The following is a 26,934-nucleotide window of genomic DNA, read 5'->3' as shown; positions in this document are numbered from 1 at the left end:
CCATGTTCTCTAAGTAATTTACCCGGCACAAAACTCCTGCTCAATTAATAAATCAGATAAATTTACCCGGCTTGGCACCTCCTGCTCAATTGATAAATTTACCCGGCACGTCTGCCTCCTGCCCAATTAGTAAAATTTACCCGGTACCGCCTCCTGCTCAATTAATAAAATTTGCCTACCTTATACGAGTCTCCTAGCAAATTTCTCCTTATCCCGTTAAGGTTATGCAATCAGCCTTAAACAAGGGTCCATGCCTACAAAGAATCTAATAGGAGAGCGACAAAAGGTAAAATGCCTTTTGGGCGCTCAGTCGGTCTCAGCAGTCCTCGGAATGGTCCAGCTGCTTACTCAGCCTGTCTACTTGGCACTCCCTACATTGGGATCTAGTTCGTGATGCCAAATGTTAAAATAAAATATGAATAAAACTCAGGAGACCAGCTTCTTATAGGTGCAATAGTTTATTTGCGCACCCTCCTGCAGGAGTTTGAGACCCAGTTGTCAAAGGAAAGGCACGTAAGTACTGCCACCATCTGACAAATGGACTACTTCTCTCTGGTTACATCCATATATTTATACATAGTAAGTCCCATACATTACTGTTGCAAGATGTCATTAGAACTGGTACGCCTACCAAGTCCGTTGGTGCAAAACTTAGTTACAGATAAGAGAGTCTGCTAAATCAAGATTTAATTACAGATGGATGAGCTGTCCAGTCCTTATCAGGTACTCCCTTTGCTAGACCCTGATTTAATTACAGACGGATATTCATTCCTGTCCTTATTAGTGAGTCTTCCTCCCCCCCCTACTCGAACGAGGGTACAATGTACAATTTATCAAATTCTCAATGTCTCTCTGCAAATTAAGAGAGTACTAGTATAAGCCAGCTTTTTTGCTAACTACTGAAGATAGAGTTTACTTCAGTTCAAAAGTTCCTGTTCAATCCCAATTATTCTTTGAGCCAGAGGTTACATAGGTTCAAAATGATTTTTTTTATATCTTCAATTCCTCATATTAGTATCTTCAAAAACCTGCTGTAAGTTTGTCACACTGGAAATGCTCTTCCTGAATCCATGCTCTGTCTGCTTGATGCAACCATTTCTATTCAGATGTTTTACTGTTACTTCCATAACAATAGCTTCAAGTGGTTTCCAGACTACACACGTGAAATTAATTGACCTGTATTTTCCCTACATCTTTTTTCAAATAGTTGTATGACATTCGCTGTCTTCCAGTCTGCGGGGGCCTACCCAGAATCAAGAGAATTTTGGTAAATTTATAAATGCCTTGTATCATTTCTTTCAGTGCATTGAAAAGTATTCCATCAGGACCAGAGGACTTATCCACATTTAGATTCACTAGTTTGACCAGCACTACCTCTTTAGTGATAGCAATTACATTAAGGTCCTCACCTTCCATCACATCAGTAACCTTCTTTCTTGAATATATTAGGCTTGACCTCCACTGTGAAGACTGACACAAAACAGACATTCAAAGCCTCGGCCGTTTCTACATTACCCAACAGTAGCTCCTCTTTGTTTTTTAAGGGACGTACACTCAATGGCCATTAATGCTTGTTAATGCAAATATCTGATCAGCCAATCATATGGTAGCAACTCAATGCATGAAAGCATGCAGACATAGTCAAAAGGTTCAGTTGTTGTTCAGTCCAAACATCAGAATGGGGAAGAAATGTGATCTAAGTGACTTTGACTGTGGAATGATTGTTGGTGCCAGACGGGATGGTTTGAAAATCTCAGAAACTGCTGATTTTCTCTGATTTCACACAAAACAGTCTTCAGAGTTTATCAGAGTTGTACAAGAGACATAAAACATCAGAGAATGGCAGTTCTGTGGACATGAACACCATGTTGAAAGAAAGATCTGAGGAGAGTGGCCAGAGTGGTTTAAAATGACAGGAAGGCAACAGTGACTCAAATAACCGCACGTTAACCAAGAGCATCTCTGAATGCACAACACGTCGAACAGCAGCAGAAAACCACATACATTCACTCAGTGGCCACTTTATTAGGTACCAGGGGTATCTCAGAAAGCGGTAAATGTGTTCACTTTTTATCTGTCTCCCCTTTCCTAATTGCTTACTTTGTGGGGGGGTTTTTGTTGCTTTTTAAATGGTTTCAAATTTTCCAGTTTCCCACTAGGAGATTAGACCATAAGATATAGGAGCAGTAGTAGGCCATTCGGCCCATTGAGTCTGCTCCGCCATTCAATCATAGGTTGATCCACTTCATCCAGTCATCCCTACTCCCCTGCTTTCACCCCATACCCTTTGATGCCCTGACTAATCAAGAACCTATCTATCTCTGCCTTAAATACACCCAATGACTTGGCCTCCACAGCTGCTCGTGGCAACAAATCCCACAGATTTACCACCCTCTGACTAAAGTAATTGCTCCACATGTCAGTTCTAAAAGGACGTCCTTCAATCCTGAAATCGTGCCCTCTTGTCCTAGAATCTCTACCATGGGAAATAGCTTTGCCAATATCTAATCAGTTCAGGCCTTTTACCATTTGTAATGTTTCTAAAAGATTCCCCCTCATTCTCCTCAACTCCAGGGAATACAGCCCAAGTGCTGCCAGACATTCCTCATACGGTAACCCTCTCATTCTTGTAAATCTCCTCTGAACCCTCTCCAATGTCAGTAACACACACAAAACGCTGGTGGACTTAGTCCTGACAAAGGGTCTCAGCCTGAAACGTCGACTGTACTTCTTCCTATAGATGCTGCCTGGCCTGCTGCATTCCACCAGCAGTTTGTGTGTGTTGTTTGAATTTCCAGCATCTGCAGATTTACTCGTGTCCAATGTCAGTATATCCTTTCTAAAATAAGGATCCCAAAACTGCACACAATACTCCCAAGTGTGGTCTCACGAGTACCTTACAGAGCCTCAACATTACATTCCAGCTCTTATATTCTATACCTTAGAAATGAATGCCAACATTGCATTCACCTTCTTCATAACCAACTCAACCTGCAGGTTAACCTTTAGGGTATCTTGCACAAGTCCCTTTGCATCTCCGCATTTTGAATTCTCTTCCCATCTGTCCATTTATTTCTTCCACCAAAGTGCATGACCATACACTTTCCAACATTGTATTTCATTTGCCACTTGTTCGCCCATTCCCCTAAACTATCTAAGTCTCTCTGCAGGCTCTCTGTTTCCTCAACACTACCCATTCCTGCACCTATCTTTGTATCATCAGCAAATTTAGCCACAAATCCCTTAATACCATAGTCCAAATCATTGACATACATCGTAAAAAGTAATGGTCCCAACACTGACCTCTGTGGAACTCCACTGGTAACCGGCAGCCAGCCAGAATAGGATCCCTTTATTTCCACACTCTGCTTTCTGCTGACCAACCAATGGTCCACCCACGCTAGGTCATCGTTAACGCCTCCGCAATCTCTCCAGCTGCTTCCTTCAGAACCTGAGGGTGCATTCCATCCGGTCCAAGAGATTTATCCACCCCCAGATCATTAAGCATCCTGAGCACCTTCTCAGTCGTAATTTTAACTGCACAAACCACACTTCCCTGACATTCTTGAATGTCTGGTTTACTGCAGACATCTTCCACTGTGAAGACTGATGCAAAATGCGCATTCAGTTCCTCTGCCATCTCTGCGTCTCTCATTACAATATCTCCAGCATCATTTTGTATTGGTCCTATATCTACCCATGACTCTGTTTTACCCTTTATATACTTAAAAAAGCTTTTAGTATCTTCTTTGATATTAGTCGCCAGCCTCCTCTCATAATTATCTTTTCCTTCTGAATGATCTTCTTAGTTTCCTTCTGCAAGTTTTTAAAAGCTCCTCAAACCTCTATCTTCCCTTTAGTTTGATGCCTTTCTTTCTTCAGTTGTACAAGACCTTGGTGAGGTCATACCTGATGTGTTGTGTGCAGTTTTGGTTCCCATCTCATTGAATGGGCTTGAAAAGTTGTGAAGAAGATGTACCAGAATGTTGTCAAGACTTGAGGTCCTAAGTTATAGGGAGACGTTGGGTAGTCCTTATTGTATAGGAGACTGAATGGTAATCATACAGAAGGTTCAAGAAAGTATGTAAACCCCTGGTGTAATGCCTCTACAAAAGCTGTTTGGTATCAGGTGTTCCAATCAGTAGGATGAAACTGGAGGTGTGGGTTGTAGAGGTGTCCTGCTGTCTGAAAAAACAGGTGCACACAGTCAGGATACTGACAGAGCCTGCTCTTCTCACAACAACTTTCAGAGGACCTTAGTAAGAGAAATATAGAGATGCATGAAGATGGAAAAGGTTACAAATGCATTTCTAAAAGCCTGAGTGTTCTTCAGTCCACAGTAAGAGAAATTGTCTACAAATGGAGGAAACTCAGTACTGTTGCTACTCTCCCAAGGAGTGGGCATTCTGTAAAGATCACACCAAGTGCACAACATACAATGCTGATGAAGGTGAAAAAAAACTCAAGGATAAAGCAAAAGACCTGCAGAAATCTCTAGAACTTGCTAAAGTCTCCATTCATATCCATGATAAGAAAAATACTGACCAAGAATTATGTTCATGGATGGACACCACAGAGGAAACAACTGCTCTCCAAAAAAAAACATTGCTGCACATCTCAAGTTTCAAAAGACCACCTGGATGTTCCACAATGCTTCTGGACAACTTTTTGTTGGCAGAAGGGACAAAAGGTGAAGTTTCTGACAGAAATGCACACTGCTATGTTTGGAGGGAAAAGGGGCACTGCTCGCCAACACCAAAATCTCATCCCAACTCTGAAGCATGGTAGAAGGAGCATTGTGGTTTGGGGCTGCTTTGCTGTCTCAGGACCTGGACAGCTTGCCATCATTGTGGGAACAATGAACTCAAAATTGTATCAAGACATTTTACATGAGAATGTCAAGGCAGCTGTCTATCACCTGAAGCATAACAGAAGTTGAATGATGCAACAAGACAATGATCCAAAACACAAGAGTAAATCAACAACAGGATGTTTTAAAAAGAAGAAAGTTTGTGTTTTGGAATGGCAAATCAGAGTGCAAACCTTAACCCAATTGAGATGTTCTGGGATGGCCTGAAGAGCAAGGTCCCCCAGAAACAGTTTTGTATGGAGGAATGGTCTAAAATTCCACCTTGCCATTGAGCAAGTCTCATCAGCTGCTACAGAAAACTTTTGGTGGAGGTTATTACTTCTATCGGAGTTTCTACCAGTTATTAAATACAAGGGTTCACATACCTTTTCCAGCCTGAGCAACAATGTGCTCAATAAAGAGATGAAAAAGTACAATTGCTTGTGTGCTATTAATTTAGGCAGATTGTGTTTGTCTAATATTGTGACTTAGATGAAGATTAGACCACTTTTTATGAGTTATTAATGCAGAAATCCGGGTAACTGCAAAGGGTTCACAAACTTCTTATTGCAACTGTAAAAAAGGTGAAAGCACCCAATCTTTCACCCTGGGAAAGGAATCAAAAAACTACAGGGCACGATAAGGTGAGACAGGAGAAATTTAGCTGAGACCTGGGGAGCAACCTCTTCGAACAGAATGGTGGGTATAAGCGATCAAGCTGCCAGAGGAACATTTGTATACATATGTTGGTAGGAAAGGTTTGGAGGGATACAGACGAATGGAACTGGCTTAGATGGCCTTATTAGTTGCTTTGGTTGGGCTGAATGGCCTGTTTCTGGAGACACAATACAAAATATGCTTAAACATTGAATCAATCACTGTGTCAAGTAACAAATCCTGTTCACGGATCCTAAATCTTAATTTCTTACAAGATTATTAAGTTTGAAATCCTTTGTGTATTCTTCTGAAGCCTCTCCCCACTGACATCTGCTGTTTTTCCTTCCACAACAGCCTTTTATTTCTGGTAATCCTGAACTAGCTTTAATTTGAAGTTGCACTACCAGGTGTAGGGTATTTTAAAGTTGTGTCTCCATGACATTTGCAGTAGATCTACCCACAGTCCAATAAATAAAAATAAATCAGACTTTGCACTGTGTAATTACTGTGACTGTTTCTCGTGGTTTGTCTGACTTCGGTCCAGAGATTGTGTGCTACGGCAACAAGCTTGGGCCTGGCAAAGAACTTGGCAACAGGTTCTGACATCAAAAATTATTCTCAACAGACTAAAGTTAATACTCATTCATGAAATGTGGCTGGGTTGAGACATCACATCACCAGCTAACAAAGATGCAGGATTGATGGTGTTTCCAGCAGGATGGTCAAAATGAGGGAGGAGTTGGAACAGAGGATGGAGGTGAAAAAGATGGATGGTGGAGAAGGAAGGAGGGTGAAACAAGAGCTTGGATGATGCAGAAGCAGAACATATTGGTTGGGAAATAGAAGCAAGGGCAAAAGGGAGTGGGGTGTTGAACATGGAAGAATGAAGTTTGAGGAAGGAAATACAAGAAAGGAAGATTTTATGTATTTAAAAATTGGAAAGGCCACTCTGTTTCTGTCACTTTATGATGCTAAAAAAATCTAATTCACACCTGTATATCAAATAGACCAGATTTCTGCAATGCACTTTTTACTGACCTTCCAAAGCATTCTATTGACAAACTTCAACTCATTCAGAATGTCACTGCTGGATTTTTAACTGAAACCAGGATGAGGGAGCATATTGCACCCCCATCCTAGCTACCTAGCACTGGCTTCCTATATCTTTTAGAATTAATTGTAAAGTTCTTTTGTGTTTAAAGCTCTTAATGGTCTGAGACCAGAGTACATCAGAGAATCGCTTTTGTTCTATAATCCTGCTCGAGCTCTCAAGTTTTCTGCTGGTCTTTTAAATTAAAACTATCTGTTTTGAAAGTTAATTGGCTGGTTGTCTTTTTTAAGCTATGCTCCTAAACTGTGGAACTCAGTATCTAAAACTATAAGGGATGCACTCACTTGACACTTTTAAACACCAGCTCAAAACGTATTTATTTAACCTTGCTTTAATTAACATCTTTTTGTCTTTTATTTTCATGTTTGCACTTTATTCCATTGTAAAGCACTTTGCACTTCATTGTTTGCTCTATAATTAAGTTGTTGTTGTTATTCTGCTTGATGTGTCTGCATCAGTACTGCATACTCTGCCAACTAACATTGAAATATGACTACTTATTAATGTTTTAGAATCTGTTTTCAGTCAAGATGGCATGGAGCTCTGGTCTCTGTCAAGGTCATGAGTCAGATTTAGCTTTTACGTTCCTAGGGATGGTATTGGGGACAGTAAGGGATCAGTTTAGGATTTAGGGGCAAGGATGTGTGGGTGTTATAGGTCATGCCAGAGTCTCGGTCTCCGCTCTGCACACTAATGCAAATAATGGACATCTTTGGATGAGGTCCAGTGAGGACGAGGACTGGTGGCCCACTGGTTCAGCTGGCTCCCAGGTCATTGAGTCCCAGGATCAAATGTCTGAGCAAGCAGGGGCAGGAAAGGAGTTTGTTTTGCTGTTGTTTTGTGGTTTGTTGTGTTCTGTGTTTTTCTGCTAAACATGGGCATGCTGTGTTGGCGCTGGAATGTGTGACAACGCTTTGGAGCTGCTCAGCACATCCTTGGGTGTATTGGTTGCTAACACAAACAATGCATTTTATTATATGTTTTGATGTTCATTTGATAAATGAATTTGAATCCATTGGGTAGATACGAAATTACACATTTGAGCCTTGTGTGTCATGAGAAATATGGTGTCACTGGTCATGGAGCTCACAGAGCTGTAAATCAGCTTACGTCAGGGAAATTTTATCTGGACTGGGTGTGGACTTTGGAAGGTTAATTTAAAGAAGAAAATATACAGTTAATGGTCGATGCCTTCACAGCATTGATATACAATGTACTTTGGTGTTCAGGTCCACAGTTCACTGAAAGTGGTTACACATATGGATAAGGTGTTAAAGAAGGTATGTGGCATGCTAGCCTTCACTGGTATTAGTGTTGGGTATAGGAGTAATGAAGTGAAGCTGCAGCTATATAAAACATTAATCAGACTACACTTGGAGTATTGCATGCAGTTTTAGTCATCCCATTATAGGAAGAACGTGGAGACGAGGCAGAAGAGGTTTACCAGCTTGCTACCAGGACCAGAAGTATAAGAAAAAATAGAAAAAAACTTGATTGTCCTACCGACAGCAGATGAAAGTTTTTTAAAAAAATAATTATGAGATGCATATATAGGGGAGACAATAAGAATCTTTTCCCCAAAGCAGGAAGGTCAAATGCCAGAGGACATGCTTTTGAGGTTGGAGGGGCAAAGTTTAAGGGTAATGTGAGGACCAAGTGTTTTTCACAGAGATTGGTTGGTACCTGTAGTGGGTTAATCAGGCAGTTTAGGTGGAGTTTAAGAGGCTTTTTCATATACATTTGAATATGAAGGGAATGGAAGTATATCAATGATACACTGTAGGAGGGCATTTAGTATAAATTGGCATGAAGATCAACAAAATATCATGGGCCAAATGACCTGTCCAGTGCTGTACTGCTCTGTAATCTATAACGGTTCATTGTTGTTTGATTGCGACTAATTTTGTGTTGCTTTTGTGTTGGCCCAGAAACCTATTGCCTATCAATCACGTTTGCATTGAGGATGGGGAGAGGCCCATGGTATTATTTCCGTACATGAATTGGGGAAATCTAAAGCTCTTCCTTCGACAATGCAAGCTTGCTGAAGCCAACAATCCACAGGTAACTTCAAGGTCACTTTTTACAATTTATAGAGTCTGAGACAGATATGGCACAGAAATTTTATCCTTTTCTGCTGAGCCTCTATAATTAGGTTGTTAATGTTTCTCTATCCACTTTTGCCCATTGAAGATAGAAGGTCGTGGTCGATGTGACTTACTCTGGTTGAAGGCTTCTGACTAGAGATGTTCCTCAGGGATTCGTATTGAGACCTCTGCTCTATGATGTATATAACAGACTTGGATGAAAATATGGATGAGTGATTTAGTGAGTTTACAGATGATGGAAAGATTGGTGTTGAACATTGCCAAAGGATATAGTGGAATAAAGATCAATTGCACGTAATGGGCAGAGATATAGCAGATGGAATTTGATCTGTACAAATGTGAGGTGTTGGACTTTGGGAGATCAAATGTTAAGTGTCAGTACACAAATAGTGACAGAAACCTTACCATTACAAATGTACAGAAGGATCTTGAGGTTCAAGTCCATTGCTCTTTGAAAGTGGCCACACTGGTTGATAGGGTGGTAAAGAGCTACACTGTGTGTTTGCCTTGATTAGTCAAGGCACTGTGTTCAAGAGTCAAGAAGTTGTGCTGCAGCTTCATAAAACTCAGCTGTATCTGAAATATTGCATTCAATTCTCAGCACTCCCATTTGTGGATGTGGAGTCTTTGAAGAGGATGCAGAAGAGTATTATGAGGATGTTGTCTGGATTAAAGGGCATGTGCTGTGAGTAGAGATTTGACATCCACTTAATCCTTTGGCAATGTTCTACACCGTTGTTTCCTTTGGAGCAGTGAAGGTTGAGTGTATACTTGTAGATGTTTATAAAGATGTAGATCCATAGATAGAGTGAACAGTTGGTATCTTTATTACCTGGAATGAAATGTCTAATATGAGAGGGCAAGCATCTCACTGAGATTAGAGGAAGAAGTTCAAAGGAGATGTGTGGGGCAAGTTTTTACTTACATAGAGTACTTGAGGTTCTTGTGGGAGTACTGGTGGAGGCAAATATGATAGAGGCATTTATGAAGCTCTTAGATAAAAGACTGTGCAGACAATGAAGGGATGAGAACCAAATGCAGGTAGAAGTGATTAATTAGGTTGTTAATTATTAGTTTGGCACAACGTGGGCTGAAGGGTGTGTTTTGCTGTACTGTGTTCAATGTTTTGCATAAGGATTGATTGAATGGCAGTTTTAGGAAGAATCACAACAAAACATCAAAGTTTTTCATCTACCTGTAAACTATGGAGTAATGTTAACAGTAAAATAAGGAACTATGTTAGTGCCACTGTTTACTGATGTTATCTGAACCCGAAGAACAGTAGTAGATATTTATAACTGGCTCCTTCATAGAATAACATTTGTGGGATTAAAATGACTTAATGTTCAAATGATAATCAGAACATGTTTGGGTTTAGTTGAAGGTTCAGTGGTATATGTGACAGCAAGTGATTTGTTCAGTTCCATTCAACTACATAAAATTTTGTACTTAATGTGCAATCTACAGCAGCTGCATCTGTAGAGGCTATACATTCTTAAATTATTCCTTATTTGGATATGGGTTGAAGTTTTCAGCAGCGTACAGCAAGAAATGTAATATCTTCATGTAGTAGTTGTGCTTTTATGGAATTGTTTTAAATACTGTGTCATTCAGAAACAGTGCTTATGAAAGTAGATTTGTATGCCTTTTGGGAGTGTTGGTGCACTGAAGTAAATATTCAAGTTGAGTGAAGGTCATGAGTGCTTGTCATGAATTTGTAAGAGTTAGAAAGTGGTACAAGTCCTCTGATTTTTAAAAGTAAAGGTAAGCTTCAATGACACTAAGGCATTCTTCAGTTCTGTGCTCTTCGTGAGCCAATGTATTCCTAACTTAAGTGGCTGCAGATTACAATGCAGAAATAAAGCCGTGCTGGAGATTAGGTGCCAGTGCACGTACCCTTCCACATTTCTGCTGGGCTGATTGAACCTGTTCTGAGAAGTCAGTGCTTTAGCTGTGCTCAGCCATCCATGTTAATGGATGACTGATCTACTTTTGCTTCGCAGATATTCAGTGACTGCTTCCATCACCCTTTGAGGAAGTGAGTTTAAAAGTAGTGATCCTAACTGGCATAAGACAGTGAATGTCTTCTAGGATTAAATGTCAGGAATTGTGAAAAATTGAGTTTAAATGTATTTGGCTAAGGTGTATGTAAACTTCTGACTTCAACTGTATAACACACCTTTTGTGGGGGGTGAGGTGGGGAGTTGTCCTCAAGTGCCTATTAAACCTTTCCACTCCCAACTTAAACGTATGTACTCCTAGTCATGATTCTTCAACTCTAAGGAAAAGTACTGAGTTAATTTACTCTATCTATTCCCCTTGTGATTTTGTATACCTCTGTAAGATCACTTCTCAGTCTCCTACACCAAGAATAAAGCCTGTCCAACCTCTCCATTGACCTCAAGATCTCGTAAAAGCTTTCATTCAATTCAAAGCTTTTTGCACTTTTTCTGGTTTAATAACATAATTCCTTTAGCAGGGCAACCAAAACTAAACCCAGTACTCCAAGTGTAGCCTCACTATTGTACTATAGAACATTCTGTACAACCGCACCATGATCTTCCAACCTGTACACTCAGTGCCCTGAAGTATGACAGCTAATGTGCCAAAAGCTGCCTTCATCACCCTTTCTTCCTGTGACCTCGCTTTCTGTGAACCATATACAGTTGCAAGAAAAAGTTTGGGTTTGCAACAACAGCAAGGAGAAATTTTAGACTGTTCCTCCATGCAAAACTGTTTCAGTTCATTAATATTTCCAGGATACTTTGCATGAACAGTCTTAAGGTCATGCCACAGCATCTCAATTAGGTTAAGGTCTGGATTCTGACTTAGCCATTCTAAAACACAAAGTTTCTTCTTTTTAAACCATTCTGTTGTTGATTTACTCTTGTGTTTTGTATTATTCTTTTGTTGCATCATCTAACCTCTATTAGGCTTCAGACAGACTGCTACCCTGAAGTTCTCCTTTAGAATGTCTTATTACAATTTTGAATTCAATGTTCCCTCAACAATTGCAAGCTGTCCAGACACTGAGGCAGCAAAGCAGCCCCAAACCATGATGGTCCTTCCACCATGCTTCAGTTGGGATGAGGTTTAGGTGTTGGTGTGCAGTCCCCTTTTCCCTCCAAACGTAGTAGAGTGCATTTCTGCCAAAAAGTTAACTTTTGTCTCGTCTGTCCATAGAACATTGTCCCAGAAGTATTTTGGAATATCCAGGTGGTCTTTTGCAAACTTGAGATGTAAAGCAGTGTTTTTTTTAAGAGAGCAGTGATTTCCTCCTTGGTGTCCTTCCATTAACACCGTTCTTCTTCAGTGTTTTTTTATATAGTAGACATGTGAATAGAGACTTTAGCACATTCTAGAGAATTCTGCAGGTCTTTTGTTGTTACCTTTGGGTTCTTTTTCACCTCCTTAAGCATTGCATGTTGTGCTCTTGGTGTGATCTTTGCAGGATGCCCACTCCTAGGGAGAATAGCAACAGTACTGAGTTTCCTCCATTTGTAGACAATTTCTCTTACAGTGGGCTGATGAGCACTCAGGTCTTTAGAAATGCTTTTGTAACCTTTTCTAGGTTCATGCATCTCTACTTTTTTTCTAAGGTCTTTTGAAAATTGTTTTGATCAAGGCATGGTGCACATATACAGATCTTTCTTGAAGAGCGGCTTCTGTCAGTATCTTGACTTTCTGTGTCTTCGACCCACACCTCCAATCTCATCTCGTTGATTGGAACACCTGACTCCAAATAGCTTCTGTAGAAGGCATTATCCCAGACGTTCACCTGCATTTTTGAACGTAGACTGACTGTTTAAATGGTGTACTCTATATTGATGAGAAGTATAATTGCTTGTGTGTTATTAATTTAGGCAGATTGTGTGTACTTGGATAACTTGTACTTGGATAACAATCAGACCACATTTTGTGTGTAATGAATGCAGAAAACCAGATAATTGCAGAGGGATCACAAACTTCTTGCAACTGTACTTCAAGCTCACTCTTTTCTGCAGCACTTGCAAGGGCCCCGCCATTCATTGTGGTAAATCTTACTTGGATATGCCTTTCTATAATGCAATACCTTGCAATTATCTGAATTAAATTGGTGAGGCTTGATTTGGAGTATTGCGTAGTTTTGGTCACCTACCTACAAGAATGATGTAAACAAAGTTGAAAGAGTACAGAGAAAATTTATAAGGATTTTGCCAGTTCTGGAGGATGCAAGTTTATAAGGAAATGTGGGAGATTGAGTGAAGATTTGATACAGGTATACAAAATTATGAAGGGTATATATAGGGTAAATGCAAGCAAGCTTTTTCCACTGAGGTTGGGTGGGATTACAACTCAAGGTCATGGGTGAAAGGTGAAAAGTTTAGGGGAACATGAGGGAAACTACTTGAGAGAGTTGTGAGAGTTTGGAATGAGCTGTCAGCACAAGTGGTGCATGTGAGCTTGATTTCAATGCTTAAGAAAAGTTTGGACAGATACATCGCTGATAGGGTTATGGAGGACTATGATCCAGGTGCAGGTCAGTTGAAGTAGGTAGTTTAAGTGGTTTGGCCATAGACTAGATGGGTCAAAGGACTTGTTTCTGCACTGTACTTTCTATGACTATGACTCTAAATTCAATTTTCTGTTGTTCAGCCCACCTACTCAGCCAATTAAGATAAACCCTGTAATTTTTGTCAACTTCCTTCATTTTCCATGATGCTACCTATTTTAAATAACATCTGCAAACTTTGTGTTGTGTATTCTAATCCAAATTATTGATATAAATAACAAACAAAATGGGCCCAGCACTAACCTCTCAGGCACACCATTAGTCTCATCATCTTTCTGTGTACAATTAATGTGAGATCTCGAGATGATAGGGTGAGGATATAAATGTGAGGTGTGAGTGTGGTCCAAAGGCCGAATGACCCTATGTGTTCCCAGCACAGGCCACTGCATACCAAAGCACATTGGAGCTGATCAGTGTAAGGCAATCTGAAAGGCAGGAAGAGCAACAAACTTTACCAGACTTGCTGAAACCTTCATTGTTACCACTCTGGTTCTAATTCCTGTAGCCAGGCAGGTGGCAGATTCAGAGAAGAGAAGGAACATTGTGTGGATATTAATAAGGTTGAAAGAGTGCAGAGAAGGTTTACAAGCATGTTGCCGGGACTTGAGAAACTGAGTTACAGAGAAAAGTTGAATAGGTTAAAACTTTATTCCCTGGAGTGTAGAAGAATGAGGGGAGATTTGATAGAGGTATATAAAATTATGAAGGATATAGATAGAGTGAATGCAAGCAGGCTTTTTCCACTGAGGCCAGAGGAGGAAAAAAAACAGAGGTCATGGGTTAAGGGTGAAGGGGGAAAAGTTTAAAGGGAACATGGGGGGGGGCTTCTTCACACAGAGAGTGGTGGGAGTGTGGAATGAGCTGCCAGATGAAGTGGTAAATGCGGGCTCACTTTTAACATTTAAGAAAAACTTGGACAGGTACATGGATGAGAGGGATATGGTGCAGGTCATTGGGACTAGGCAGAATAATGGTTCAGCACAGCCAAAAGGCCTGTTTCTGTGCTGTAATGTTCTATGGTTCTAACACACCTCCTCCCCGCACAAAAAAAACTAACAAATCGTGCCAATTGGTAACAGTGTCATCTGTTCCAAAGTTGATGTCACCTAGTTCAAAGTCAGGGCAACCAGCTTGACAATATCCATACTGCAGCAGTGTGGTGTTTGAGGATTAGTTGCAATGTTAGTACCCTTTCTGTGCACAAAGTGCTTTCTAGATTTCATTGTTGAATGCTCTTGCTCCAGTTATAAAATTATATTTGCTTATTCCAAATGCCCACAAGTTCAATTGTTTCTTTTCACGTTCACTCTATCAAACCCTTTCAAACAAATCATCTGGATTGCACATGAATCTTTAAATGTAAGAAACACAAGCCAGGTATGTGGTGGTGTACTCATAATTTAATTCCTTAAGCTCTGTTTTTAATCTCAGAAAACATGTACATTGGATTCGTGTTAGATGGGTCATCGGTTAATCGGGACAACTCTTAAAGAACAAAAACTAATCAAGAAAATAGCCTGGATTCCCTTTGTTAATTTGGAACACTATGCCGCTTAATTAGGGACAATGACTTGCCGAACAGTTTCTCATTAGCATCAATCGCACTCACTATACTGTACTTAGAACAGTTCTTAAATAACACCAGTAGCGAGTGTTTGTGTCAAAATCAGTGATTTTTGTCGTTGATGGTTGGTGAGAAAGAAGCAGTAAGACAATTCAGAACTGTTTTCTCACTAAGCATTCAGGCTTAGAGATGCCTGTAACAATCGGGAGTGAAAATGAAACAAAACTACTACTTCAGCAAGTTAGGAACTACGTAGAATTTGAAGGTATTGACAATCATCTTGAACCTTACAATGAAAATGAAGATTTGGAGGATGCAATCATCGACAGCATTATATGAGGGCAGTTCATTATCTGCAGTAGGTTTCTGCTGATTTTGTTCATTTACAGTGGAAAGAACATGGCAGCGTTCAGTGGATGAATTCCTCATCAAAAACTATTAGGAACTAATATATAGTTTTAAAGTAAAATTGGATAGGTATATGGACAGGAAAGGAATGGAGGGTTATGGGCTGAGTGCAGGTCGGTGGGACTAGGTGAGAGTAAGCGTTCGGCACGGACTAGAAGGGCTGAGATGGCCTGTTTCCGTGCTGTAATTGTAATATGGTTATAGTACTGTAGTAGGATTGGTAGTGTTCCACAGTTTGTTCTGTATTTCATTTAAATACATAATTTGTTACTCAGTTTGTCTTTTTACACCTTTTAAACTATTTAGATGAAACTTCAGCAAATTGGAGTACCTTCTTAATTGAACCAAAATGTACTGGTCGCAATGTGTCCCATTTAACTGGAATCTATTGGACCTCTGCAAATAGGATTTCAACTTACAAACTCATTTGGATAGTTTAACATGGTTTAAGCACTAGTGCTGATTTTAACACAAGCTGTTAAGACAGCAGCAGTAGATCTGGAAAGGTACTCCTCTCTAACATCAAGTAAAAGCAGCCATAGCATTCTGTGATGACCTTGCTACAGTAGCCAATTCACAAAATGATCAAAACAAATCATGCTTACAATTTTTCCCATGTTTGGCTTTTTCAGCTTTCAGTGTGACACACAAAACAGGATAAAGAAATCATCTTCAGGAAGAGTGCATATTGAAAGTGGAAATAGAAGAGATTAATGTGTGATTAAGGAGCTGCTGCAGGACTGAGGGCTTCAGGTTTCTGGATCATTATAATCTCTTTTAGAATAGGTGGCACTGTACCCAAAGGATCAGTTGCATCTGAACTGGAGAGGCTCCCATACCTTTGCAGGGAGGCTTGCTAGTTCTGCTCGGGAGGGTGTAAACATGTCAGATGTTGGAACCCAAATGATAATTCTGTAAGTGGGGAAGCTGACTCGTATGTAGAAAATACAACAGAAGTTCAGTGGTAAGAACTGGTAAAATGGCTGAGCTGAATGCTCCAATCAGAATCAGATTTATTATCACCAGCATGTGACATGAAATTTGTTAACTTAGCAGTAGCAGTTCAATAGAATACATAATCTAGCAGAAAGAAATATATATTATAATAATAAATAAAAGTAATAATAAAAAGTAAATCAGTTACGTATATTGAATAGATTTTTTAAAATGTGCAAAAATAGAAATACTGTATATTAAAAAAAAAGAGGTAGTATCTAAAGATTCAATGTCCATTTAGGAATCGGATTGCAGAGGGGAAGAAGCTGTTTCTGAATTGCTGAGTGTGTGCCTTCAGGCTTCTGTACCTCCTACCTGATGGTAACAGTAAGAAAAGGGCATGACCTGGGTGATGGAGGTCCTTAATAATGGACACCACCTTTCTGAGACACCGTTCCCTGAAGATGTCCTGGGTACTTTGCAGGCTAGTACCCAAGATGAGCTGACTAAATTTCCAATCTTCTGCAGTTTCTTTTGGTTTTGTGCAGTGGACCCTCCATACCAGACAGAGATGCAGCCTCGACAACACACACAAAATGCTGGTGAAACACAGCAGGCCAGGCAGCATCTATAGGAGAAGCACTGTCGACGTTTCAGGCCAAGACCCTTCGTCAGGACAGCAGGAATCTTCACAGCTGTAGTTGTGTTCTCCCTTCCAAAGCGTGTATAAGAAGGCGTTGAGTTCATCTGGTAGTAAAGCATTGCTTTGTAGGAAGTAATGTCTTGCAGACCCTGCCAGAGTTGCCATGTATCCAATGTCGCCTCCAACCTCGTTCGAAGTTGTCTCTTTGCCCTTGAAATACCCTCCACAAATCATACCTGGTTTTCTGGTACAGGCCTGGGTTGCCAGACCTGAATGCTACAGATCAAGCCTTCAGTAGACAATGTACCTCCTGGTTCATCCACGGCTTTTGGTTTGGGAATGTACAGTAAGTCTTCGTGGGCACACACTCATCCAAACAGGTTTTAATGAAGTCACTAACAACTGCAACATACTCATCCAGTTTTGAAGATGAATCCCTGAATACAGTCCAGTCCACCGATTCAAAGCAGTCCTGTAGGCGCATTTGTGCTTCCCTTGTCCATGCATTCTTGGTCCTCACTGCTGGTGCTGCAGTCTTCATTCTCTGCCTATACTCAGGGAGTAGAAGTACAGCTAGGTGATCAGACTTCCTGAAGTGAGGGTGTGGAATAGCACAGTAGGCATTCTTGATGGTGGTGTAGCAATGGTCCAGTGTGTTGCTTCCCCTGGTATTGCAAGTGATCTGTTGATGGTAGTTGCTTAGTAATTTTTTTCGGACTAGACTGGTTAATCAGGTGGAATTGTTGCAATCATGGTAAAATGGTTGAGGGTCAGTCAGCTCAATATTCCAGGGTATTGAGGCTGGGAGTGAAAATGGGATGGGAGGGGATTGCAAAATGGGGAGCACACTGCACTGCTAATCCGAAAGTGTGGAACTTAGAGAAAATACAGGGTGGGTTCGGCCTATGATGCATGCTGCATGGGTAGAACACAGAAAAGAAAGGGTTGATCACTGTTGTAGGTTATGTGTAGGCCTCCTCATAGTTATTGGGAATTGGAAAAATAGATATCATGGCAGATCACAGTGGGATGTAAAGTGAATAGAACTGTAGTTCTGGAGGATTTTACGTTTCTCAACATTGAGGGGAATTGAGCATAGAACACAGAACACTGTAGCACAGTACAGGCCTTTCAGACCAGAATATTGTGCCAACTTTTAAACCTACCCAAAGATCATTCTTATCCTTCCCTCCTACAAAGCCCTCATCTGTGTGCATATCTAAGAATTTCTAAAGTGTCCGTTATGTATCTCACACTGTCACAGGCCCTGGGAGGGTATTCCATACACTTAACATTCTCCATGTAAAAAGATCTATCTTTGACTCCCCCCCACCCTCCCCATACTGCGTTTCAATCACCTTAAAATAATGTCCCCCTGGTGTTAGCTTAGGAAAAAAGTCTCTGGCTATCCACTATCTATGCCTCTTATCATCTTCTGCACCTCCATCAAGTTGCCTCTCACCCTTTGTGCGAAAGAGGAACGTTCCAGCTTGCTCAATCTATCTTAGAACTTAGAATAGTACAGCACATTACAGGCCCTTCGGCCCACAATGTTGTGCTGACCCTTAAACCCTGCCTCCCATATAACTAGTGGTGTGCCTTGAGGATCGGAACTGGGCTGTCTGTATCATATATATTTGCAATTTAGATTAGAATGTAATGGCATAATTTATGAATAACAACAAAATTGGTGTGGTGGATAGGTGAACCGGGTATTGATAGTAGATGATCAGCCATGATCTCAAAATGGCGGTGCAGGCTCGAAGGGCCGAATGGTCTACTTCTGCACCTATTGTCTATAACCCCCCCCCCACCTTAAATTCCTCCATATACCTGTCTGTTAGTCTCTTCAATTTTACTAGTGTATCTGCCTGCATCACAGACTCAGTTAGTGCATTCCACGCACCAACCACTCTCTGAGTAAAAAACCTTCCTCTTAATATTCCCCTTGAACTTCCCACCCCTTACCTGAAAGCCAAGTCCTCTTGCATTGAGCAGTAGTGCCCTGAGAATGAGGCGCTGGCTGTCCACTCTATCTATTCCTCTTGATATCTTGTATACCTCTATCATGTCTTCTCTCATCCTCCTTCTCTCCAAAGAGTAAAGCCCTAGCTCCCTTAATCTCTGATCATAATGCCTACTCTCTAAACCAGGCAGCATCCTGGTAAATCTCCTCTGCACCCTTTCCAATGCTTCCACATCCTTCCTATAGTGAGGCGACCAGACCTGGAAACGGTACTCCAAGTGTGGCCTAACCAGAGTTCCATAGAGCTGGTTCATTACCTCACAACTCTTAAACTCTATCCCTTGACTTATGAAAGCTAACACCCCATAAGCTTTCTTAACTACCCTATTTACCTGTGAGGCAGCTTTCAGGGATCTGTAGACATGTACCCCCAGATCCTTCTGCTCCTCCACACTGCCAAGTATCCTGCCATTTACCTTGTAATCTGCCTTGAGAGTTTGTCCTTCCAAAGTGTACCACCTCAAACTTCTCCAGGTTGAACTCCATCTGCCACTTCTCAGCCCACTTCTGCATCCTCTCCAATGTCTCTCTGCAATCATCGACAATTTTCTACACCATCCACAACACCACCAGCCTTTGTGTCGTCTGCAAACTTGCCAACCCACCCTTCTACCCCCACATCCAGGTCGTTAATAAAAATCACGAAAAGTAGAGGTCCCAGAACCGATCCTTGTGGGACACCACTAATCACAACCATCCAGTCTGTATGTACTTCCTCCACCATGACCCTCTGCTTTCTGCAGGCAAGGCAATTCTGAATCCACCTGGCCAAATTTTCCTGGACCCCATGCCTTCTGACTTTCTGAATAAGCCTACCATGTGGAACTTTGTCAAATGCCTTACTAAAATCCATGTAGATCATATCCTCTGCACTACCCTCATCTATATGCCTGGTCACCTCCTCAAAGAATTCTATCAGCCTTGTTAGACACGATCTGCCCTTCACAAAGTCATGCTGACTGTCCCTGATCAGACCATGATTCTCTAAATGCCCATAGATCCTACCTCTAAGAATATTTTCCAACAGCTTTCCCACCACAGACGTAAGGCTCACTGGTCTATAATTACCTGGACTATCCCTACTACCTTTTTTGAACAAGGGGACATCATTCACCTTCTTCCAATCCTCTGGTACTATTCCCGTGGACAACGAGGACATAAAGATCCTAGCCAGAGGCTCAGCAATCTCTTCCCTCACCTCGTGGAGCAGCCTGGGGAATATTCCATCAGGCCTCAGGAACTGATCTGTCCTAATGTATTTTAACAACTCCAACACTTCCTCTCCCTTAATATCAACATGCTCCAGTATATCAACCTCACTCATATTGTCCTCACCGTCATCAAGTTTCCTCTCATTGGTGAATACTGAAGAGAAGTATTCACTGAGGACCTCGCTCACTTCCACAGCCTCCAGGCACTTCTTCCCACCTTTATCTCTCATGAGTCCTACCTTCACTCCTGTCATCCTTTTGTTCTTCACATAATTGAAGAATGCCTTTGGGTTTTCCTTTAACCGACTTGCCAAGGCCTTCTCATGCCCCTTTCTTGCTCTCCTCAGCCCCTTCTTAAGCTCCTTTCTTGCTACCCTATATTCCTCAACAGACCCATCTGATCCTTGCTTTCTAAACCTCATGTATGCTGCCTTCTTCCACCTGACTAGATTTTCCACCTCACTTATCACCCATGGTTCCTTCACCCTACCATTCTTTATCTTCCTCACCGGGACAAATTTATCTCTAACATCCTGCAAGAGATCCCTAAACAGCGACCACATGTCCATAGTACATTTCCCTGCAAAACATCATCCCAATTCACACCTGCAAGTTCTAGCCTTATAATAATAATATTATTATAATATAATAATAAAGCTCATAATATGCCCTTCCCCAATTAAAAAATTTCCTGTCCACTCTGATTCTGTCCTTTTCCATGATAATGCTAAAGGCCAGTGAGCAGTTGTCACTGTCCCCCAGATGCTCACCCACTGAGAGATCTGTGACCTGACCTGGTTCGTTACCTAATACTAGATCTAGTATGGCATTCCCCCAGTCGGCCTGTCAACATACTGTGACAGGAATCCGTCCTGGATACATTTAACAAGCTCTGCCCCATCTAAACCATTGGAACTAATCAGGTGCCAATCACTATTACGGAAGCTAAAGTCATCCATGATAACAACCCTGTTATTTTTACACCTTTACCAAAATCTGCCTCCCAATCTGCTCCTCGGTATCTCTGCTGCTACCAGGGGGCCTATAGAATACTCCCAGAAGAGTAACTGCTTCCTTCCTGTTCCTGACTTCCACCCATACTGTCTCAAAAGAGGATCCTGCTACATTACCCACCCTTTCTGTAGCTGTAATAGTATCCCTGACCAGTAATGCCACCCCTCCTCCCCTTTCCCCCCTCCATCCCTTTTAAAGCACTGAAATCCAGGAATATTGAGAATCCATTCTTGCTCTGGTGCCAGCCAAGTCTCTATAATGGCCACTACGTTTGATATATGTATCCAAGCTCTCAGTTCATCACCTTTGTTCTTGATGCCTCTTGCACTGAAGTACATGCACTTTAGGCCTTCTACCTTACTACCTTTACACCCTTTATTCTGTTTCAAAAGTCATGTTGTCTAATCCAGACATCTCTTTGTCTAAACTTGTATATTCTTCCTATAATGAGGCAAACAAAACTGAACACAATCTTGCAAGTGTGGTCTAACCAAAGTTTTATAGAGCTATAACCCTGCCTTGTGGCTCTTAAACTCAACCCATGACTGCTGAAGGGCAACCACCTATGCGTTCTTAACCACCCGACCAATTTACAAAGCAATTTGAGGGATCTGTAAATGTGGACCTTATGATTCATCAGTTCCTCCTTACTGCTCAGAAGTTAGTAACTCATCTCCTTCTACCTTAGGCCACGAACTTATCAATGACCCACGCTATGGACACTTTCTGGAGGTCCAAGATCCATATGCTCCACGACCGCTGGACTGAGTGTGTAAATGTAGGAGGGGACTATTTTGAAAAATAAATGTGCTAAGTTTTCTAAAGTATACTCCCTCTACTTAGTCCACGAACTTATCAATCACCCCTCGTATGTGTTCTCCCTGTGACCACATGGGTTTCTATCAGGTGTTCTTGTTTCTGCCCACAGTCCAAAGACGCACAGTTTGGTAGGTTAATTTGTTATTGTAAATTGTCCTGTGAATAGTATTCCGCGCTGTATCTCAATAAATAAATAATTTTTTTAATGTACCAAATAGGGAAGATACCCTCACCAGTACTTACTATCCTCTGAAGGGTCTTGCGCCACGATGCCTTACAGTGTTCCATACCATAGAATGATGCAGCCAGGTGGGACGCTCTCAATTGTACTCCTGTAGAAAGTTGTAAGAGTGGGGGCAGGGAACCTTGCACACCTCAGTCTCCTCAGAGAGTGTAGGTGCTGCTGTGCCTTCTTGACTAGTGAGGAGGCATTGTGGGTCTAGGTTGGATCTTCCATTATGTGCACACCAAGGAACTTTATACCCTTCACTCACTCCACTGCAGTCGTTGAAATGCAATGGAGACTAGTCGACCTGTGCCTTCCTGAAGTCCACAATCATCACTCTCAACATTGAGACTCAGAGTGTTGTTCTCTCTCCATCTGGTAAACCTCCTACTTGTTCTCTGTATGCTGACTCACCATTACTGCTGAGACCAACCACTAGTATCATCAGCAAACTTGGTGATACTGTTTGAGCTGGATCTGACAGTGTAGTCATGAGTCAGCAGTGTGACTGAACAGCCCTGGGGGCACCAGTACTCAGTGTAATGAAGCTTGAGATATTGTTGCTAACTTGGTCTGACTGGGGTCTTTTCGTCAAGAAGTCCAGTATAGAGTTATAGAGAGGGGTGTTGAATCCCAACAAGGGTGTTCAGAGATGATCGTGTTAAATGCTGAGCTGAAGTCAATGAGCAACATCCTGGCTTATAAGGCATTGTTTTCTAAGTGGGACAGGACAAAATGGAGGGCTGAGTCTATGGCATCATCAGTGGACTGGTTTGAGTGGTAGGCGAACTGGAAAGAATCCAATGTAGCTGGAAGATGGGATTTTATATGATTCTTTCCCAGCCACTCAAAGCACTTCTTGATTGTTGAAGTCAGTGCTGCTGGGCGGTTATTGTTTAAGTCAGTTACTGTTCTTCTCTTAGGCACTGGAATGATGATGGCTGCCTTGAATTGGACTGTTTCAGATATATAAAAGATGCCTGTTAAGACCTCTATTGGCTAGACTGTATAGTCCCTCAGCACCTGACCAGGTATGTTATCCGACCCCACAGCTTTGAGTGTGATTACGCTGGCTAGGATCTTCCTCACCTTGTCTGTGACCAGAGGGGATGCCTGTTCCTCAAGGGGAACCGGGGCTTTCTTTGATGTCACATCATCAAAGAAATGCATCAGATCGTGCATAGAAGGCATTCAGCCTATCAGTAAGGGAGGCGTCACTGTCATTAACCCACAGGGCGGATTTGTTATGGTTTGTATATCTTGCCACTTCGCCACTAGGCACAAGAGAGTGTGGCTCTTGCTAACCTTAGAGTCATCCTGTCCCCTAATCTGAAGGCAGATTGGGAGTTGGGGTGGTGTAAGCAGCAATAAATGACATTGAACTCCCTCGGTAAGTAGAGGGGCTTGCACTCACCTTTAAAAACTGTCTGCAGTAAGCCATGGGCCGTTACTACCAAGGATTTCACACAGACACACAGACCTTTGTGGGCACACACAAAGTCCACTATTTCTTGCTGGAAATCGTGGCACTTCCTTCGTTCCAAAAGATTAGTCCATCTAGCTGGATGGCCAAGTATGGAGTGGTTCCTGGAGCAACATTTCTATCAGGATGATTATTTTACTAGTCTACATAAAAGATGAGGGGAGGTGATATTAACTTTTAATTTAGATTGAAGAGTTTTAAATATTGGGGGAGGTAAGCACAACAAATGAGAGTTCAAGCTAAGGGCTTTAGTATCTTTGGAAATGAAGAGCATGCTAACCCTAGATGCAATACATCCCTGGATGCTAAAAGAAGTAGGGGAAGAAGTTGTGTAAGTTCTGTTGATTGATTCTCCCTGTCTAAAGGAGTGTTTCCAGATGAATGGGGGACTGCTAATACTGTTTGTAAACCAATTACAGGCCACTGAAAAGTTGCATCTAGTGGGTTCCTCAGTGCTTAGTACACAGTCTGACTTTGGTGAAATAAACAAGCATCAGTCCCACCATATTTTAGTCTATGTATCTGAGAATGCAAAAGTTTCAAGCATGTTTCGTGTGCCTTTGTAACAATTTATCAGTAATATTGATTATATTTAAGTACAATGGTTTCAAAGATTAAATATTAGTTTTGCTTATCACATATACGTAAAAAGATACGATGAAATGCATTGTTCTGCGTCAAGTCAAATCAGCATGGATTGTGCTGGGCAGACTGCAAAAAGCACCATGCTTCCAATACCAACATAGAATACCCTTGAGCTCGCTAATCCTAACCATACCTTCTTTGGAAGGTGGGTGGAAACTGGAGGTGCTGGAGGAAACTTTAGATCGGGATTTAAGAAAAACAATTCTAATTGGTTTGACTCATTTCTCTACTTTTTGCTGATTAAATTCAAGTAATGGTTATGTATTTTTTACAGGCAATATCGCAGCAGGACCTTGTACATATGGCCATTCAGATCGCCTGTGGGATGAGCTACTTGGCAAGGAGAGAAGTTATTCATAAAGACCTAGCTACAAGAAATTGTGTGTGAGTGCGTGAGATTATTAGAGCACTAGAGCACAGAAACAGGCCAATTGACCCATCTAGTCCATGTGAAGCTGTTATTCTGCCTAGTCCCATCAACCCGCACTTGTTCCATAAATCTTCCATCACCCTCCCATCCATGCAGACTTTGAGGAATCCATATCCATTCAATGGCAGTGGTGAGACTCGAATACAGGCCTCCTGGGAGACTGGGACTTCATCACTTGAAACATGCCACTCTATCACACGCTATTACACAATATTTCTAATTCAAGAATTTTGTTTATTTTTCGGGATTTACTTCATCTGGCACCACAATGCAGAATTTTTTGACCTGTGGTTGGGTGATCCAGACAATTCCAATGAGAAACCTTCCCTCATTGCAACTGGGTTGGCCCACTTGGAACTCTAAATGATCTTTGAAAGTACTTAACAAGTCAATAAGATCATTACTACCAACACTTCTATGTACTCTTAGCCTATGAATAACCTACTCCAAGATAAATGTTACCCGTCCCTCCCAGATAAAACTCCAGTTTTCTTTCTTCCATGTGCCTCTCTGAGGACCTCTTAAATGTCCTTCATGTATCTGCCTCTATCACCACACCCAGCAGCACATGCCATACACATATCACTCTGTATACCAAAACCTACCTCCTGACATCCCCCCCTAAACTTTCCTCCAATCATAAAAGTATGCCCTTTTATGTCAGGCATTTCTGTCTTGGGAAAAAATGTCACTGGCGGTCCATTCTATTATGCCTCTTATCCTATGTTCCTCTGTAAAGTCACTCCTCATTTTTGCTGCAAAGAGAAAATCTCTAGTTCATTCAACCTTTCCTTACATGACATGCTTTCTAATCCAGGCAGCATCCTGGTAAATCTGCTTTGCACTGTATCTAAAGCTTCCATATCCTTCAATTTTGAGGTGACTAGAACTGAATGCAGTATTCCAAGTGTGACCTAACCAGAGTTTTATAGAGCTGTAACATTATCTCATTACTTTTGAACTCAATCCCCATAATAATGAAGGCCATCACAACATATGCCTTCTTAACCACTCTATCAACTTGTGAAGCAACTTTTGAGGGATCTGTGGACATGGTCCCCAAGATTCCTCTATTCCTGCCATTAACCCTCTGCCTTCAAGTTGAACCTTCCAAAGTGTATTATTTTTCCGGATTGAACTCCACTTCTCATTATAATTCTGCGTCCTATAACTGTACCATTGTAATCTACAACAAACTTGTGTCATCTGCAAACTTGTTATCCCACCCTTCCACATTTTATAAGAACCACAAAGAGCAGATCCCTTCAGAAAACCACTCGTTATGGACCTCCAGGGAGAATAAGAACGTAAAACATAAATCTGCTCTGCCATTCTATCATGACAAATATATTATCCTCCTCAATCTCATAACCTTTGACACCCTTACTAATTAAGAACCTATCAACCTCCACTTTAAATTATACCCAATGACTTGGCTTCCACAGCCAGCAGTGACTATTATTTCCACAGATTCACCACTGTCTGGCAAAAGAAATTTTTTCTCATCTCTCTTCCAAAGGGACATTTTTCTATTCTGAGGCTTCCCCCTTCTGGTCCAAGACTTCCCACAATAGGAAACATCCTCTACACGTACACTCTATCTAGGCCTTTCAATATTTGATGGGTTTCAATGAGATTGCCCCTAGTTTTTTTTTAAACTCTACTGCATACAGCTCCAGAGCCATCAAGCGCTCTTTATACATTAACCTTTTGTTTCCTCAGATCGTTTTCATTAACCTTCTCTGGTCCCTCTCCAATGCCAGCACATTTTAGATAAAGGGCCCAGAACTACACACAATGTGGTCTGGTCAATGCCTTATAAAGCTTCAGCATTATATCCTTGTTTTTAAATTTCATCCTCTCGAAATGAATGCTAGCATTGCACTTGTCTTCCTTACCATCGACTCAACCTGTATGTTAATTTTTGGGGAACCCTGCACAACAATTCCCAAGTCCATTCACTATATTCCATCTGCCACTTCTTTGTCCATTCTCACAATTTGTCTATACCTTTCACAAGCTTTTATCACGCTTCCTCTCAGCTTCAATGAAAACAACTTAAGTTTGCCCAACCTTGGCCTAATAGCCTTTAATGCAGGCAATATTCTGTAAACTTCTGTACCCTCTTAAAAACTTACATATACTTCCTGTAATGGGTGACCAGAATTGCACACAACAGTCCTATGTGCAGCCTAACCAAAGTTTTATAAAACTGCGAAATGATTTCCTATTATACTCTATGCCCCCTGAAATGA

The 26,934-nt window shown here is 41.3% G+C and overlaps 1 protein-coding gene across 4 annotated transcripts in view; it reads left to right on the top strand.

The window, feature by feature from the left end:
- ryk (receptor like tyrosine kinase) overlaps positions 1-26,934 on the top strand; it is a 334,382-nt gene that overhangs the window by 265,883 nt on the left and 41,565 nt on the right. For all 4 annotated transcript variants that reach the window (XM_073040549.1, XM_073040548.1, XM_073040551.1 and 1 more), the window contains 2 exons: positions 8,546-8,678; positions 24,524-24,633. In XM_073040549.1, the coding sequence (XP_072896650.1) occupies positions 8,546-8,678; positions 24,524-24,633 (243 nt within the window). The remainder of the gene's footprint in view (positions 1-8,545; positions 8,679-24,523; positions 24,634-26,934) is intronic.

Source organism: Hemitrygon akajei, chromosome 3 (genome assembly GCF_048418815.1).
Source record: "Hemitrygon akajei chromosome 3, sHemAka1.3, whole genome shotgun sequence".
NCBI classification, from domain to species: domain Eukaryota; kingdom Metazoa; phylum Chordata; class Chondrichthyes; order Myliobatiformes; family Dasyatidae; genus Hemitrygon; species Hemitrygon akajei.
This window is presented reverse-complemented; position numbering and strand designations above follow the sequence as displayed.